At 36.7% G+C, this 18,385-nt stretch overlaps 2 protein-coding genes and 1 pseudogene across 4 annotated transcripts; 2 read left to right on the top strand and 1 right to left on the bottom strand.

Moving 5' to 3' along the window:
• Positions 1-299: 299 nt before the first annotated feature.
• On the top strand, positions 300-6,840 carry LOC135585884 (ELF3-like protein 2). 2 transcript variants are annotated; one of them, XM_065114806.1, is made up of 5 exons: positions 300-977; positions 1,884-2,893; positions 4,548-4,599; positions 4,686-5,804; positions 6,286-6,840. In XM_065114806.1, exons 1-4 carry the CDS (start codon positions 759-761, stop codon positions 5,700-5,702), a joined length of 2,298 nt encoding a protein of 765 aa, XP_064970878.1. In that variant the 5' UTR covers positions 300-758; the 3' UTR covers positions 5,703-5,804; positions 6,286-6,840. The 2 variants fall into 2 exon arrangements, with proteins under 2 accessions (XP_064970878.1, XP_064970877.1); XM_065114805.1 differs by having other exon boundaries at positions 301-977; positions 6,364-6,840.
• A 683-nt stretch (positions 6,841-7,523) lies between these two features.
• On the top strand, positions 7,524-8,553 carry LOC135615814 (jacalin-related lectin 19-like; annotated as a pseudogene).
• Positions 8,554-10,983: 2,430 nt separating this feature from the next.
• On the bottom strand, positions 10,984-17,129 carry LOC135615811 (uncharacterized). 2 transcript variants are annotated; one of them, XM_065114803.1, is made up of 4 exons: positions 16,734-17,129; positions 16,306-16,411; positions 11,979-12,134; positions 10,984-11,609 (listed from the first exon to the last, which is right to left on the bottom strand). In XM_065114803.1, the coding sequence occupies exons 1-4, from the start codon at positions 17,081-17,083 to the stop codon at positions 11,382-11,384; spliced, it is 840 nt and encodes a 279-aa protein (XP_064970875.1). In that variant the 5' UTR covers positions 17,084-17,129; the 3' UTR covers positions 10,984-11,381. The 2 variants fall into 2 exon arrangements, with proteins under 2 accessions (XP_064970875.1, XP_064970876.1); XM_065114804.1 differs by having other exon boundaries at positions 11,979-12,122.
• Positions 17,130-18,385: the final 1,256 nt, after the last annotated feature.

The raw sequence follows: 18,385 nt of genomic DNA, 5'->3' as shown, positions 1-18,385 counted from the left end.
AAATAGAAGTAGGAATCGATCGCGATGGAACCAAAAACGGCGACTCAAAGAGAAGGGATCGGACACCTTTGTCGATCAACAGATCTAAGTGAATCAAAGCTCATCGACAAATTACGGTTTGGAGAGAGAGAGAGAGAGAGAAGAGGCGACGAAAGCCATGAGTGCTGCTTAGTCGCCTGCAACAGTCGGCAGCGGCGTACTCTTGTTATAATCGATATCGGATCGGGTGATATATAAAATATTATAACGGCTTTCGCCTTAATCAATTCATGACTAAAAGAATCAATCAATCAAATTATTGATCCCGTGTTAAGGAGCACGGTTTGCCGGCCATGCTAAATGACACCACCATTCCTTTTTGGCATCAGCGTGGGCTGAGGATCCCAAATTTCGCGAATCTTTATCTTCCCAACCCTACATCCTCTTCCTTCGGTCCGCGTCCCGTTCCCCTTCGTCGACTCTCGATTGGTGAATTCTCGTCCGAGTATTGGATCACACAGAAGAATCTGTGTCGTCAGGGGAATCCGGTTCGAGACTGCTGCGTGCTGCATCAGCTTTCTTGGCCTTTTCCGGGAGAAAAATCGGACTTTTGCCGCTGGGTTTGCTGGGGTTTTCCTGGCAGAGACTGGTAGCTTGTTGTCGACGGGAAGAGTTAATCTTGAGCTAGTATTGGATGGTCGATAGGGTTTCGTAGCTGGTGGGTTAGGGATGTGACTGTTCGAGCTGCGTGTCTTGATGAGATTGCGGAGTTGAGAGACATGAAAGGGGCGGAGGAGGAGAAGGTCATGGGGCCTCTGTTTCCGAGGCTCCATGTGAATGATGCAGAGAAAGGGGGGCCGAGGGCGCCGCCGAGAAACAAGATGGCGTTGTATGAGCTGCTTAGTATCCCGTCTCAGAGGCTCAACTTGGCATCCTCCACCCTATCACTTCCTCCTCACAGCTCCAGCGACTTATCCCCTTCCTTTTCGCCAAGCAAGGTCAGTGCGGTTGTCACATAGCTTTCCCTTACCGCCGACTTCTAGCATATGGAACTGCTGCTTATGTTGCTGCTATAATGCATCTGATTATTACTTCTTCTTCTTTGAGAAGTTAACAGGGATGGACAATTGACTTTTCTTGAACGGACTTCATTGCTCATGTCAATCATTTTCCTCTATTGCTACTGTTTTGTTCCCTTGTAGTTGTTTTCCTCTGCTTCTTCACCTTTGTTTATGGCATTTTACATAGAAACGATGCTCTATCATATGAGATAATGACCAACAATCAATTTTGAGATAATTTGGATGATACTGAAGCCACAGAATATCCCATTTGCTGCTACATTTCATGTTTAAAAGTGTCTGAATTTTCACATTGAATCCTGGCTTGCTTCAATGGCATATATGCTTGACCTCACGAACTGGCTCCAATTGACCATTGTGTCTTCCTGCTTTGAACCTTTAACGTGTCAGAGGTATTATTGCATGGTTGCTATGGGTATGGGTATCGGCTGTCGTTAGTGGCAAGAAGGGGGGGCAACCCAATGCACCGATCTCCCGCCAGTATGAGTCTGTAAAGGGTTACCTTCGCACGCAGAGAAGTTGTTTCCCTGATCTGAACCTTGGTCACCGAGGATGCAAAGGACCAACATTGCTCTTGTACTAAGGCCCACCCTTCCTTGGTGTCGAAAGAAATTAAATTTATGTCCAGAATTGTCTTCATATTGTGGGAGATATTTTGACCAAAAGGAAAATGATCGTCTCAACTTCTGAGTATATCTCTCTAAGAACCTTAAACATCAATATTTGATTTTTTTAACCATGGTTATATTGTGACTGTCATTACATTTGTTATTTCTCTGTCAAGTTAATCACTGCTAACAAGCTTTTGTTTTTCTGTTTTAGGGATGTGACCATCAAAGGATTATGCTTTCTCCATTGTACATTTCTCCTCAAGTGTCTTTTCATTCAGCAGAGATAGTTAAATCTTGTACGCCTGACGAAACAAATGGTATTCCAACGAGGATGGAGTTCAAGAGAAAATTTATGAAGCAAGTAAGTTCTGGAAATTTGTTCGGTACAGGATCAGTTGCTGAATGTAGCCCACTGAGACCACACAGCCTTAGTGTGAACATTTCTGGTGGGAAGATAATGGTTGATGTGGATGACATGGATGATAATATAGATCATTCGGGAATTCTTGCATCCTCGAAAAGAGATACACACATGACTGATCCAGGTAAGTCAACTACCTTAAATTCCCAGCAACTACAGAAGATTCCTTCTGCTAGGATCAATTCTTCGGTTCAGTTCCCAAAGTCAAACAAGACGCCCTCACAACAAACCGATATTGCTTGCATGAAATCAAAAAATTCTAATAGAATTCATATTGGAAAAATTCCTAAGGAAACTTCAACAATTGAAGAGCCCAAAGAAACTTCAACAATCGGAGAACCCAAAGAAGCCAAAGAAAAGTTATCCCATACAACTGGTGAGAGATCAAACAGTCCGAAAGATTCTTTAGCTAGAGATGATACAATCAGTTTGCATTTAACTGAGAAATCAACGAATGGCGATACAGTATTGTGTCATGGAAACGGTGATCAGAGTGGAACTCAGCGCTTGAATGATATTTCTGTTATTAATGATGGTGAGGCTATGAAGACCAGAAGTCAATTATGCTATAAAGCTTTACCTGGAAAAGGTCATAGAGCTACAGATATTTCTGGGAATTGCCACAAAGAGGACAGTGCAAAGAAAAATGGGTTATTGGAATTTAGAGATTTAGAAAGAAAAGATGATGCATCTGAGCCCTTAATGGTGGGCACAGTGTCCGGTTTGGTGATATCCCCAGATGATATTGTTGGAGTGATTGGTTCAAAGCATTTTTGGAAAGCCCGAAGAGCTATTATCAAGTACGTAGTATTTTACTATCGCTGTATGCCTATTCTTTAAAATGTACATTCTTTTAATGCACATGAAATGTGATCGTCCATATTTTGCATGCATGCATTCTTGATTGTAATTTGCTCGAGCATGGAGTTTATTATTCATTTCAAACTATTACTGAAATCTAGAAAGATTTCACTAATAAATGAGGGTGAGTCTTGGAACAACGGTAAGGTTGCTCCTTGGCGACTTGGGAGATCAGAGTTTGAGTCATAAAAATAACCTCTTTAAATATTTAAAGGCAAGGCTGCATACATTGAACCTCTCCAGACCCCGCATTGGCGGGAACTTGGCTATGCCCTTTTTTTAGTGAAATCTAAAAAATATGTTTGTTATTTGGCAAACTTTTTTTGTTTAAAAATCCTAAAAAAATGATCCCTTATCTTCCCTATGATTGTTGTCTTCTTTTAACTACCAAGTGGCCCAGGTTGTGGCTACAATCATGGCCCGATTGATATCATGTTGACAATTTAAAGTAGAACAAGCTTATGACAAGAGCATAAAGTATTTTATTTTATTTGAGAATAAAGGAAGGGAAAGAGAGAGGTTGAGAAAATAATGATTCTAAAAGATCATAGAAAATAAATAATGACTGTGGTCTCTCTTCACACCTTTTCACATGGACAATGAAATTATACCATCAGAAGAAAAAAATTGTGGCCTCTCATCAGTCTCTGACATAATGTGTAAAAAATAATTTTGTTTATTCATAGGTTCATTGATTAATTGATTTCTCAATTACTACCCCCGTCCCCATTTTAAAATCTCTCAAAGTACAAGAAACATAGGGATATACAAAAATGAGAAAAGAATAAAAATAAGAAAAATGCACTAAAGTAAAATTTTCATTTATTCTTTTCTTCTTTAGAGAGGCTAAATTTTCTACTGGTTTCTTTCTTCTTGGCTGCAGTAATGGCAGTAATGCAACTTTTTGCCAAACCAGAACAGCCTGATTAGTTCCCTCCTGCTTATCAGAATTGGATTGATATTTCTGCAAGTTTGTCTCATGAGCAAACTTGGGCCTGGTGAATTTCAACTGATCAGTTTTAAACTCATCTAAATAGGACCCTAGAAGTCCTATATTATATATTAGTGGTACATCATAAACCAAACATAGTTTTCCCAAAGTTGAACAGAAACTATGTGAAATTTTGTTGTCGAGATGAAACAGATATCATTTTCTAGGCTTCTTAATGCAATTAATTCTTACATGTAAAAAAACTAAGATTTCCATTTGAGCTGCGTAAATGACTCTTTGACTTCATTCACCCGATAGAAGCAAAAAGAAAAGGGAGGGCTCCCAGTGCACTAAGCTTCTACCAACGAGAGATCATTTTTGCAACTTGAACCTGACCAGTAAGGTTGCAAAGCAGTGGCTTAAGGAACTCCTGTGGTATATAAGAATGTCAAAGCATGTGTGCCTTAGTCTTACGTACTGTAACTGTCATATGTACTGCATCTATAAATATTAGATTGGATATTGCACAGAAATATATGAATAAACTTTTCTTTTATTCAGCAATTCTAGAACTATTTTTAATTTGTTAGATCAAATTTTGTAATTTTTTCATGGTTTTGTGTGCTTCTCTGTGATGACACATGTTCTTAATTTTTGTCCAGTCAGCAAAAGGATTTTGCAGTACAAGTATTTGAGCTTCATAGGGTAATAAAGGTTAGTTTTGGACAGTTGCAAATTCATAGATCATCAGATTAGCTAGAATTACAAAGATTCTGAAGTAAATATTCTAAATGAAACAGGTTCAGAAGTTGATATCTGCATCGCCACATTTGCTTCTTGAAGGCAATCCTTATTTAAGCAAATGTTCAGTAAAACCACCCAATAAGACCCTGCCTCGATGTAATACAAATCCTCGGCCTGAGGAATTTAGACCAAAAGATGGTCTTCAGAACCCAAAACAGAACAAGGAGCAGCCAGCTGATAACATTGCTGGAGTTTCAGCTCTCCCTGCATGTGAGGATGGGTCTAAAGGAGGTCCACATGGTCAAGTTCCAAAAGCAGGGTCCAACTCTGGTATTCCATTACCAGTGCCAATGGCTCCAGATGACAAGTCAAGACTGTTGTGTTTTCCTCCCCTGGGAAACCAATGGTTAGTTCCTGTAATGTTGCCTTCGGAAGGTCTTGTTTACAAGCCCTATACGGGACCTTGCCCACCAACTGGTGGCTTCATGGCCCCTCTTTATGGAAGAGGCACACCTCTTGGTGCATCTCAAGTGGCAGGAGACTTCATCAACCCAGCTTTTGGTGTTTCAGCATCTCATCAGCCACCAAACCTGGGTATTTTACCAGGTCCTTCGGCAATTGCACCCCTGTATTATCCCACACCTTATGGCCATCAAGCTTGGAACCCAATCATTTCTACCTCTGCAGTCGAACAGGTCAGCAATTTAGCTGGTTCACAGCCCAATGGACAAACTGGTCAGCATTCCAGGCGTTCATGTAACATGTCCCCCATTCCTAGGAAGGAAGCATTTCCTGGCCATGTTGGGAAGTTTCAGGTGTCAAAGAACAGTGAGTTTCAAGGAAGCACAGTGAACAGCCCCTCTGAGAAGGCACAACTAGAAGAAAGAGATCAATTTCTTCTATTTCCTACAGCTCCTGGAGCGAGCAGTCTTAATTGCTCATTACAATCCAATGGTACAGATAGCCAGACTCGTGTGATTAAGGTTGTGCCTCATAATTCTAGGTCTGCTACGGAGTCAGCTGCAAGGATTTTCCGGTCAATACAAGAAGGGAGGCAACAACATGACTCATGACTTGTGTCCTTTCAAAAGTGAGTTTCAACTTATTCACGGATGGGGATGGGAGCTCACTTTGGAGCTTTTTCTCAATAATAGAGAGTGAACTTTGGTGCTAAGGTATGATTACTTTCAATGACTATAGTTCAAGCCATGTAAACAGCATCTTAGCCGATTCTCACTAAATTCCATATTCTCGATAGCGTCATACACTAGGCTATTCTTTTATTTGGTGATACAATACACAATTGTCTGGTCTTATATATGGATATGATAATATGAAAGAAATCTTATATGGCTCTTTTGGTATAAATATCAGCTTTAGCAGTAGTTACTGTAAATGTCTCAAAGAACTACATTTGGATGGATATAAGATTTTGTTGGAGTGTGCAAATGAGCCGCAGTTTTTCAGCTAATGTTTGGTCAAAAATCATTCTAGAACAATGTCCAAAGTGTACAGGACACTGTAATAACAATTTCTTGTGCTTCAGATTCCATGGTTAAGTTGAAGTTATGTTTCTTATGGATTTCCTTTAGGATTTAGTTGCTTTGAGTTGACAAATTCAATTCCTCAGGGTTTCAAATATCCATTTTGATTCAGGTTTCATATAAATCTCTGTTACACTCCACAAGTTGAGGAGTATGGAACTTACCATTTGATGCTGCCTTGTGCTATCAGGAATACTTACCAGTCAGTGGTCAGCTGAAAGCACTGATTCAAGAGGCAACCTTCAAGCTGTGTGAGTTTACAGTAGAACTCAAACTCCTAATGGACTATGCATTGGCATCAGGTGCCTTTTTACTCCTAGACCTCATCCTACCATCAGCAGCTGAGATCTGCCAGCCTCGCTAAGCCTTTGCTGCCAACCAAGAAAGCATTCTGACTCTGCAAAACACTATGGTTCTCCAGGAGAGAGGTGTTTACACCTGTTCACTTCCAGAGAATGGAATTAACCAAGACCAGAGAGCTGTTTCTTCTACAAATTGACCATCTTAAATTAATCGAAGATGATGCTACTCCCAGAGAGTTGTTTAGGCTAAAACCTGATGTTTCTTAATCCAAAAGAAGAAAAGAAGATTCTTAGTGCTATTATCTACTATGAAGTGGAGACTCGTCCTGTTTAAGCTTCTATATAAGTGCAACTTATTAATTTCAGTTCTCCAAATGTCAGCATCCATTTTTGTGGGAAGTCTTGACTCAAAAGATATGAAGTTTGTCATCATTTAGAAAATATTCTGAAATTTGTCCATTGGATCAGCTGGAAGAAGGAAGACTATTATGTTGATTACAACAATACAATCTAAACTGAGTCAAATCTGAAAAAGGAATAAAGCACAGGGATAGAATCTTTTTGGAGATATTAGTTAAGATTTGTTCTGTGACATGTGCCAGCTTGCTAAAAAAACTCAATGAAATATCCACATAAACTCAGGATGTATTCAGCTCATTCAACTCGAGTGTAAACTATCCAGTGAAATACATAGCTCAGCTTTTCTGAACCCCAAGGCATAGAACTGTAGATTTAAAAGTTTGAAACTTTATGTTTAATTATACACTCTTATGCTATTGAATTCCACCTTCATCACATTCTATATATAGATATCACTCTCTCCATTTTACTTCTCATAGAGGAAGTGGATCACTTGCTGCTTGGAGTCAATCATGGTAAGGGAAGGCTCACTCTGCTAATGATATAACCATGGCTGTAAGGGTTTTGTAGTAAAAAAGTTAATTGATTTTGATCAAACATTGGCATTTGCATATTGGTCACCAATCACTGTCACAAATCTCCTTAAGCATTAGCTATTTTTTCAGCGTGAATGCTGAATCGTCTTTGAATGTAACAAGCGCAGAAGGTGGTTGGATCAAGCAAGGCTGTGAAGGTAGGCCCCCTGGGGAGGCCATGGTGGAAGTGGCTGGGATGACGGAATCCACACCGGCATCAGAGAGATAACTCTCGTATACGATCGATGCATCGACTCAGTTCGGATTGAATATGACAAGAGTGGGAAGCCTTTTCTGGCAGAAAAGCATGGAGGAAATGGTGGCAGCATGACAGCAAAAGTATGCATCTTCTTGTTTTCTAGAATCTGATCCTATTAGAACAATAGTTGTAAAATAACTTATAATTAGTGTGAATGATCCAATCCCGATAGAATAATCAATCGGCTTCTTATCTTAGTTGATGAACCTAAGTCACTTGTTCTAAATATTTAAGATCAAGTTAACCATAGTAGACCATCCAATCTATTCAGATTGGATTACATGTCCTTAACACAAAATCGAACCCATATCCACTACTAAATCAGATCCAACAACATTTATTATAGCTGTAATCTACCATTAATCTTGCAAGTGCTCAACTCATGCATGTTAAATGGAACCTACAACCATGCAGATTAAATTGGAGTACCTGATGAAGTGGCCACTACTGCCCTGTAGTATATGGTGGTTCTCCTGGCATCAGGTCGCTTGCATTCAAGAGCAATAAGAGGACTTTTGGTGTCGAGGAAGGAACCCAATTCACAGTACCCATGGATGGAGGAATGATAGTGGGTTTCACCGGAGGATGTGGGTGGTACCTCGATGCAATCGGCTGGTGCCTCTCACCGATCTCTAGTGTGAAGCTCTGCAACACCAGTGCATCAGAAACTCCAGAAGATAGGCACTATGGCATCGAAAACTTTGGGCAATAAAAACATGGGAAACATGCCTCTGCCAAATCCCGGAAGACATATGCATGAAGTTTCTTTTCTTCTCTTCTGATGAGGTTTGCTAATTCACAAGTTATGTTCATTGGGTTTCTTGAAGTACTTCTAGTTGTAAGATAATGCATGTCTGAATCCATATCTGTATCTGACTTAAACCAGAGAGACCTACATATAAATTTACATATGAGTGCATTCATATCCATGTTTGGAGTACATATGCTATTTTGGATTAATGGTTTGAACTCGAGCAGTTTGGATTAATGGTTCAAATTCATTAACATAGCAACTCATAGGCCTATAAGGAAAGGAATTCAAATAATAATCATCAAAGTGAAGAATTGAGATGTTATGAAAGAGATAAATTTTGGCAGATCAACAGAGGGATTGTTGTCACCGAGCAAAAGAGGAAACCGGGCAACGACGATCAGAGGAGAAGAGAGATTGTTATCGTCGGATAGCGAGAAAAGAGAAATTTTGCTCGAGGTAAGAGAGGAACTCATAGATTTATACATGCCGCACAGAGTTGAATTGGCAATTACCAGATCCCATGGACAACGAGCTTGCTGAAAGATGGAGAGCAGAGAAATCTAGCGGAAACACTCACCCAACGAACATACAAATGATCGACCTGAAAAAAAAAAACAGGAAACGAGACGATATAGAAAAATAATAATAATAAAAGAATAAAGATCTTGATGAATCAAGAGAGAAATTTACACAAATTGGAACGACGAGAACAAGAGATCTGCTATAGGCTGGGAGTCATCGACGACTCCAACATCGCCTCCTCCTCCTCGTCCTCATCAGCATCACCACCATCATCATCATTACCAATGCTGATTCCGCCCATTTCGTGGCAGGCTTCGTCGATTGATCGATCGATCGATCGTGGCGGTCTCCAAGGTAGCAGGAAGAGCACAAAAAAGTTTAGGATCAGAATGGCAGTCGTCGGACTCAATCACATAAATAAATCGTTTCAGTAAGGCGTAAAGGCGGGAATTATTTAGCCCTATTAATTTTATATATATATCCAAAAAACTTAGTATTTATTAAATTCATTATTATTAAGAAATATTTGAGATATTTTAGGCACTTTAAATTTTACTATATTTTAAATATAATAACTAATATTAATCATAGTTTTGAAAAAATAATTTATGTTTTAATTTGAAGGACCTTAATATTTGAAGTAGTTGTAAGGGCAAATACTCTTTTCAATTTTTAAAATGAGGAGATTACTATTAATAACCCCCATTTTACTATTTATATCATCATTTTAAAAAAATAGTATTTATAAGCTATTATTTTGTAAATGTATGTAAATAGTCTCGTTTTCGTTTTTCTCCTTTTCTTTCCTTTCTCCTCATGAGAGGATGATATCGAGGGATCGACATTGAATGATGCGATGAGCAACATCGATAAGGGTTAATGGTTATATCAAGTAATAAAGGATTGTGCGGAAAGAAAAAAATAAAATAAAATCAGTAATATTGAGACTTTAAATAATAAAAATAATTTTTTTTAAGTATTGTCAATAATAAAAAAAGGGAATGGTAAATAGTAAACGTCTTAAAATGATAGATGTGTAAAAAAAATGTAATAAAAGCTAAATTTCAGCTTTTTTTTTACTAGTTTGGACTTTTTGTTCAGAATTATCTGTGGTTCATTTTTTTAATTAATTTGTTTACCATTTTATTACTCAGTGGTACCAAAAGAACAGAACCTTCATTGACATTTGAAGAATACATATGAGACTCATTTGAATTTTGTCAGAAATATCAGTTTCAGGAATAGACATTTCAAATTACATATTATGATATTCGACTGTTGCAAGAACAAATATGTAACTCATGTCTGTTCACTCCTAGTGAAGATGCAATTTTGCTTTAGTTACTGCCTTTGGCTTGATAAAAATAAAGACTGGATCGATTGATACATACCATTTCTTTTATGATCATAAAATCAAGTAAACTACATATTACTCCCTATAGTTAATTACCTTTAGTATTTTAAACATTGTATTTTAAAAAATTACATTGGTACCTTTATAATTACGAAAGTGAAACATCGATGTCCATTTATTCTAACACTATCGGTTTTACCAATGAAAATAAAAGATAAAAAGATAATTTTAACATTTCAGTTAGTAATGACGAATGACAACGTCATTGGGGCTACTTTGCATATTCATCAATGTCGACGTAATTGTCGAGCGATAAAAAAATCGTCAAACGATACTGTATTGCTATCCACCACCAGTGACGCTGTCCACCACCACAAACTTGAATGTTAAAATTATCTTTTTATCCTTTTATTTTCATATTTTTATTAACAAAATCAATAGAATAAATGAACCTAGATATTTCATATTCATAATTATAGAAATACCGATATAATTTTTTAAAAATGTAATGATTAAAATACCAAAGATAACTAACTATAAAAGATAATATATAATTAATCATCCTAAAATATACTTGGTAAACTGTATTTTGTTCTGTAGATGAAAAAGATACACTTAAAATTTTGAACTTGTGAATATGCGAAAAAAAAAAAAATTCTAGAATTGATGATTGTGTATATAACCTACCTAAATAATTCTCTCATTAAGCATTACAATCACAAAATAAACAAGACCAACCAATTGACAGCAAGGCTTTTCAAATCCCAAATATTATCTAGAGAATCGTTAGAAAAATTTATCAACAAATAGCCATCTTATAAGCTGGAGTACATGATAGCATCAAGGTGCATAGCTTATCAGTATTTTTTGATTAACTTTGTCCCATTGAGCAACAGACCCTAAACTCTTTACCGAGCAAAAAATTTCATCCCGTCTATGAAGAAAGGAAATGCATTTTCCTGACCAGAGAGAAGCACCAGCTGCATGGAATTCTGCTTTAGAAGTTTAGTTATGGAGTAAAATGGATCATGAGGATTAGATATGGCTGCACTGTATTTCTGTTCACAATCTTCGTGGTTTCTTTAACATATCTCACCCTCCTCGAGCAGATCTTCGTATGAAACTGGAACTCGCATCCTATCCATCAATTTCTTGTGCTGTGTCTTGGATTCTGATGATTCAAGTTTCTTCTCGGCATATGCACCACGCTCAGAATTGTCTGATACTTCTGCCTCATTGGGTATACTTGTGTCGGAAACTGGTGCCTCATTGCTACGTCTCATCTTAGCTTTTGATTCCTTGAATTGTTTCTGCACAAGAGTATTCAAAAGCTTCAATTATCAGCACAATGTACAATGTTGGACAGTTTCACAATAAGAATCTGACGAGGAAATTAGGATACTAATGTTTAAGTGAAACTGCTCTAGGCAAGATGCATCAAAATGTCGACTGAAACAAGAATAACACAAGTGCAGTCAGATGCATGAATTTTCATGAATGTAGATGTGGATTATTGTGTGTACCAATATCATCAAGCCAACATACACCATATTTCCTTGTACATTATCAAGCAATTTGAAGAATCCCAAATTGATTCCATCTTAAACATCTAGAAGAGAGAAGCATTCTAGGAGTAGTTATAAAACAACAGAGCGCATGCATGCGCTTGGTTTCCATACCTCGAATTCCCTGCCCTTGCTCATGATTTCCTTGTATGCCTTTGGTTCACGAGTTTTCAGAATATTCCACAAAATTCCACCTCCTGTGCGGAAGCGCCGTCCATCAGCAGTCTTCTGGCCACCACAATGCTGGATGGCATCCACCTGCATTTGCAACTTAGATATACCAAAAGAAAAACAAAATTATGGTATTCAGGTCTCCCTGCCACATTTTTCTCATTTGTACTTTTCGAATTTTCTTTTATATCTTAATGAAAATTTGCAAGTTATGTCATTTGTAAACAAGGAAACTATTAAGACATGGAAGATGCAAGAAATGATGTTATAGCCTCTCACTAATTCAGAAGTTGTATAAGAAGAGCCAACAACATCATTTTCCAATCAAAAGAACATGTTCTTCAAGGAAAATCCTAAGCCATGATAACAAGCTGACTATCTTAGAAGAGGGTTCTAAGCACAAACAACCATTTTAATGTCTATGCTCCTTTCAAATTAATAATTAAATTAAAGTTGTACTAAGAAGAGAATATATAATGTCTAACAAGCACCAAAGAACAATCTGCTCCAAGAAATGTACGTTCAATAAGAACTTTGGCCTAGACAATTCAACTATAACACATGATTGTTTGATCAACGAAAGACTCTGCTAATAACCATGAATAACATTCTGGCACCAATGTATCCAGCAAGGTAGAGAATGTATATGGAAAATGCAGCCAACCTAAACCAAGCAGCTAATTAGCAAAGAATTTAATGTGACTAACAGCTCACAACTCTATTCTACCATGTCAACTCAAATCAAATATTACTATTTTAAGCTGGCCACGAAAAATTTTGCAACATCTTTTGAACTTGATAGGAAGAAAGGATAGGGTTACCAAGGTTACCACACAAAACAAGAGTAAGACAAAGCAATATATTCTATCTTTCACTCAAAATTCTTTACAACTTCAAGACTCTATATGTTTCATGACCCAACATAAGGGGTTTATATAGTCCCCAAAGATATATTATATTAATTAAATATAGTATGAATCACTATTTTCTAAAAAAACCCTTTCAAGAATCAATAGTCAATTTGGTTTGTCCTTCTGTATTTCTTCTTTTGATGCAATGAACCTTTCTTTTGATAAAATTAATCTCTTTATGATGCTTTAACAACTTTAATTTCAATATTGTCCCCCCTTAAACTTGTTTCATCTATTATGTCAAGTTTCTTTCGAAGTTGTTGAAATATTTCAAATTTAAGAGGTTTCGTGAGTATATCGACCACTTATTCACTTGTCTTAACATGATGTAACTCCACTTCTTTGTTTTTGACATGATCTCTTATAAAATGAAATCTTATGTCGATCCCATATTGTTGTTTATATCTCTTTGCAACCAATCGTGCCTTGTATTTCTCCATCTCCCTTTTTTACATTTCTTTTTGTTTTGAAGATCCACTTAACACCGTTCGCTCGGTGGTCTTCTGGAAGTGTAGTAAGCTCTCATGTATCATTTTTGTTAATAGCATGAATCTCCTCATTTATAGTTTGTCGCCATTTTTTTTCTCTACAAGCTTTTTCGAAGGTTAATGGATCATATCCTGCAAAAATATAAAATAAAAAAGCTTATCATTATTAGTATCAATCCTTCGAATCACATCATATAACTCCTGAATCGATCTTATCCTTCTTACAATCGGACTTCTTGAATCATGTGATCTAACCGATCTAGGTGATGATTCAACCAAAAACTCTTCGGTACTTGTATTATATCATCCTCTTTTGAAGCTATAGCTTTCTTATACTGCTCATCATTTTTCCAGTTCCAAATCCGTTGTTCATCAAACTCAACATCTCTTGACATCACAACTTTGTTTGTGATAGGATTGTAGAGTTTGTAACCACTGGAATTCTCAGCATAACCTAACAAGATGCATTTCTGACTTTTATCCTTAAGTTTGATACTCTTTTCTTCTAGTATCTTAGCAAATGCAACATTTCCGAATATTCTCAAATGATCGACTCTTGGTTTATGTAAGCTTCATACTTCTTCTGGTGTAACATTACCAATTCGCCTTGTTAGAAATCTGTTAAGCAAATAAACTACACAAGCAACAACATCTCCCCAAAATTCTTTAGGAATTCTTCTTTTATTTAACATGCATTGGACCATATTAAGAATAGTCATATTTTTTCTTTCTGAAACACTATTTTGTTAAGGTATGCATGGCATGGTGAATTGATGTTTTCATTATTTCTATAAAAACTTTCAAACTCGTTTGATATATATTCACCACCCTATCTATTCCTAAACATTTAATCTTACAATCACTTTGACTTTTAACCAAAATTTTAAAATATTTGAATTTGCTTAAAACTTCTTTCTTTTTATTTAACATGTAAACCCCAATTTTGCCACTATGATCATTAGTGAAGATAAGAAAATACATGCTTCCTCCAAGTGATACTGGACTAATAAGGCCACAAACATCTGAATACACTAGATCAAGTCGATATCATGCTCTTTTTGTTCTTCTTGATTTAAAAGACTTTCTTTCTTGCTTGCCCATGACACATACTTCACATAACTTTGATAGGTGATCAATTCTTGGTATTCCTGTCACTATATTATACTTCTCTAGAAGTTTCAAAGCCTCAATTTAAATGAGCATGTCTAAGGTGTCATAATGTATAAATGTCCTTAATATCAGTTTTAAAACAATTTGATCGATCAAAAATACATAAAAGCAGAGGAAACATCATATTCTTCGCCATTTTCACATGTTATATCAATGTTTTATTCTTATCATGAATTGAGAAAGTTATATCTTTCATCTCAATATCATAATATTTTTCAAATAATTGACCCAAGCTTAGAATATTATTTTTCATATCAAAAACATAATAAACATCTGAAATGTATAATTCTTTTCCATTATTAAGACCAAGAAAAATTTTACCTTTGCCTCTTACTGGTCTTTGAGATAGATCATCAAATGTAACGTTCCCAGAATAACATGTATTCATTTCTAAAAATAACTCTTTGATGTCACACATGTGATTTGAGACTCCTGTATATGAATACCAGGTCATAGACTGATCTTCTTTCAAATTATCATAAATCATTAGCAAGACTTGATTTTCATTCTTTTCTTCCTCAACAAAATTTGTCTTATCACCTTGATTGTTAGGACTATAATAACATTCAAAGGGATAGTGCCTATATATTTTACAAACATAACATTGTATTTCAGATTTTTTTTAATTTCTACCACGTCCTCGACCATAACCTTGGCCTCTTTGGTTAGAATTTTCTTTATCACCTTCATTGTTTTAAGATTTTTTATTAGTCTAATTTATGCCACCTCTTCGTCTTTATCCACAACCTCTTCCTTTTTGAGATTTTGATTCATCTTTATTTTCAAAAGTAAGCTTGATTTGTAATGCTTGCTCTATAAATTTTTCTTCTCCTTTTGTAAACCTTTGTTTATGAACCATTAGTTGTTTTAAAAATATTTATTCAAAATCTTTGGACTCTTCAATCGTTACAGTAATAAAATCAAACTTTAGATCTAGAGATCTTAATATTTTCTAGTAATCTTTTATCACTTATTTGTTCACCATTTCGTCTCATTTTATGAACAATAAAAATGATTTTTGAGAAGTAATCAGAAATAGATTCAGAAGTACCTTGTTGTAATTTTTCAAACTCAATTCATAAAACTTGTAGACGAAGCCTTTTTACCTTATCCACACCACCAAATGCTTTTTGAAATATTTCCAAAGCCTCTTTTGAAGTATTTACTCGAGCGATGATCTCGAACATTGTATCATCAAATCCTTGGTAGATTGTGAACAAAGTTTTTTTCTCCATCTTTCTATCTTTGAAATGTTTTCTTGGTTTTACATCCATTGCTCCTTCTGCTGCTAGACCTGATTTAACAAATCCATCTACAAAGTCTCATACATCTTGGGAGCCTAGAAGAACCTTCATTTGGATTGCACCATATATCATAATTTTCTTTTGTCAATCTAGGGATCTAGAGTTGGATGGTGCTTAGAGAAGAAGTCATAACTTAAACTGAGCTCTAATATCAAATGTTGAACTTGATATGAAGAAGGGATAGGGTTATCACACAAAGGAAGAGTAAGACAAGGCAAGATATTCTATCTTTCACTCAAAATTCTTTACAACTTCAAAACTCTATATGTCACTCAAAACCTTTCTTTTGATGAAATCAACCATTTTATGATACTTTAACAAGTTTAATTCCAACAATATTAAGTTCAAGCAAGAAGATTTGGTGACAAAAACTCTAGATGGATCATGAAATACATACCTCCTTAACAAGATCTTTGACAACAGAAACACCAAGACAACCAATAGCATTCCAGAGTAAGTATGACTTGTGCTCCTTTAAATGCCTGCATGTTTCTATCACAAACCTGTTGAACATCAAAAGAAATACTCGATTAGGTAACAATGACTTTTCTAGGATCTTAAAAGGATTAACAGGACAAATTACAAACACAACTATATCCGCCATCTAACAGATTTGGATAATAGATATCTGTCATTATTTCATGACAATATTGTAGTTGTATTCTTATCGAGTCTTTGTGATCGTATACGTTGGAACAGGAACAAAGACAATAAGACTAGTAGCAGTGGTGAGTCCGATCGAAAGGTTATCAAGCCATTCATTGATCAGAACCCTCAAAGCCGATTCCTGAGAAGAACAATGGAAGTACATCATGAAGTGATCACCTATTGATGTCGGCGATACTGGAAGTAGCACCGCCGCCGCCGCCGCCGCCGACGCCTCCACCACCCTTCCTCTTCCGGCGATTCTTCTTCTTGCCACGGCCCCTAGAGCCGTTTCGACCGCGGCTCTGGATTCCAGATCCGCCCTCGGTCTGCGGAGTGTCGCCTCCAGCCAAGCCAGCGGCCGATCCACCTCCGCCGCCGGGTTCTAGGGTTTCGGCGTCGACCATCTCGACGTCCTCCTTACCCTCCTCTTCGATTCCGCCATCGTCGTCGTCGTCTAGGATTTCTTCCGGTCCTCCGAAGGCCGGTTCTTGGAATATGGCTTCCAATACGCTCTCGCTTCCCTCCATGGAGAGAGCAGTCTCGGGCACCGTCCGATAAGCAGCGCAAGCCCTATTGCACATAGCATAGCAAATATATATACAGATATCCTAATATATATATATATATATATATATATATCCTCGGAAATTAATTAATTTAGTATATGCCCCACTATATTTAGATTAGTTCTATATCCTTATAGAGCTAAAAAGAAAAATAGTAACATTGTAATTATATTGTGTGATTTCCTTGAAAAGTTTCTTTTTTTATACTTAGATAGTGTCCGCTATTTCATGTTTCATTTTTTAGATAATATATTTTTAATTTTAAAAATATCCTTTCTTTCATCATCGTTTTAAGTGAATATGAACTCAGACACATCTAAAAGATGAATTACTGATTCTCATACTCCTCAATTAATATGAGATTAAATAGTCTTATTAGTACTCCCTTCCGTATGAGAGTCAATGACTCATAGCCAAGGTACATGACTCAAGCGAATTATCCGTTTTAGGAGATTAGCGTTTTCGCATGATTTTATTCTTTCGGAGCATGTGAACTCTAAGAAGCATCGTATCAATTAGATTTTGGGATTCTAGTGTTTCTGAAATAAAGGATTTTTTTTTCTCTAAGTACCATTTTACAGTGGTATAATGGAACTGAGTGTTAATTAATAACTTATTGCATTTGGGGATGGTTTTATGATTTGAATTCGGTGATTAATTTAGGGTGTCATCGTTGTTTAGCGGTTCTAACTGAACGACGTCTTGGATTGTATTATCGTAACCACCAGGTGGGCGAACGCGTTGCTCTTCCGCATTAGCTGCTGCAGGACCAAACTACGTTGCGCGAAGAGTAGCGAGTAGAGAGGTACGTACATGCAGGAAACGGAGCAATGTTAATACCTCGTCCTTGCTTTATTGACTCCCAAGAGAAACATGAGATGCAATGAAGAAGAGGGAGGAACGACGTCGTCCGAACCAGATCAGTTGAAGCTTTGTTCTGCGGTGGTTAACGATGGGCTGTCATTTCAAAGTCAAAGGGCTGAGAAGTCATCAATCACCACACTAATTAGCTTACCCTCGTGTGAAGGATCCACCTTGATGCTGTCTCCGATCTCAAATAAGATAGACAACAAGAATAGCAAGCTGACGGTGATAAATTGCTACGATCTTCTAATGGACCGTTCACACGGTAGTACACGTCTCGATCTTAAGAAAACAAGCAAAGTTCGGATCCCACAAATTGTTGCTTCGCTACACCAAAATACAACCACATTATAGATTCTAAACATAATAATAATAATAACAAAGAAAAGTTAAAATCGT

Source organism: Musa acuminata, chromosome BXJ2-6, assembly GCF_036884655.1.
Source record: "Musa acuminata AAA Group cultivar baxijiao chromosome BXJ2-6, Cavendish_Baxijiao_AAA, whole genome shotgun sequence".
In the NCBI taxonomy this organism is placed as follows: Eukaryota; Viridiplantae; Streptophyta; class Magnoliopsida; order Zingiberales; family Musaceae; genus Musa; species Musa acuminata.
The sequence above is the reverse complement of the archived record's forward strand: the minus strand, read 5'-3'. Positions and strand labels throughout refer to the sequence as shown.

What these genes read in the sequence shown, in the direction of transcription:
- LOC135585884 (XM_065114806.1), top strand. Translation starts at nt 759, where the DNA reads ATGAAAGGGGCGGAGGAGGAGAAGGTCATGGGGCCTCTGTTTCCGAGG. An exon ending in GCCCGAAGAGCTATTATCAA is followed by an intron (nt 2,894 to 4,547) that starts GTACGTAGTATT and finishes ATTTTTGTCCAG; the next exon opens with TCAGCAAAAGGATTTTGCAG. An exon ending in AGCTTCATAGGGTAATAAAG is followed by an intron (nt 4,600 to 4,685) that starts GTTAGTTTTGGA and finishes TAAATGAAACAG; the next exon opens with GTTCAGAAGTTGATATCTGC.
- LOC135615811 (XM_065114803.1), bottom strand. Translation starts at nt 17,083, where the DNA reads ATGGAGGGAAGCGAGAGCGTATTGGAAGCCATATTCCAAGAACCGGCC. An exon ending in AGTATCGCCGACATCAATAG is followed by an intron (nt 16,412 to 16,733) that starts GTGATCACTTCA and finishes GATGTTCAACAG; the next exon opens with GTTTGTGATAGAAACATGCA. An exon ending in TCAAAGATCTTGTTAAGGAG is followed by an intron (nt 12,135 to 16,305) that starts GTATGTATTTCA and finishes GGTATATCTAAG; the next exon opens with TTGCAAATGCAGGTGGATGC.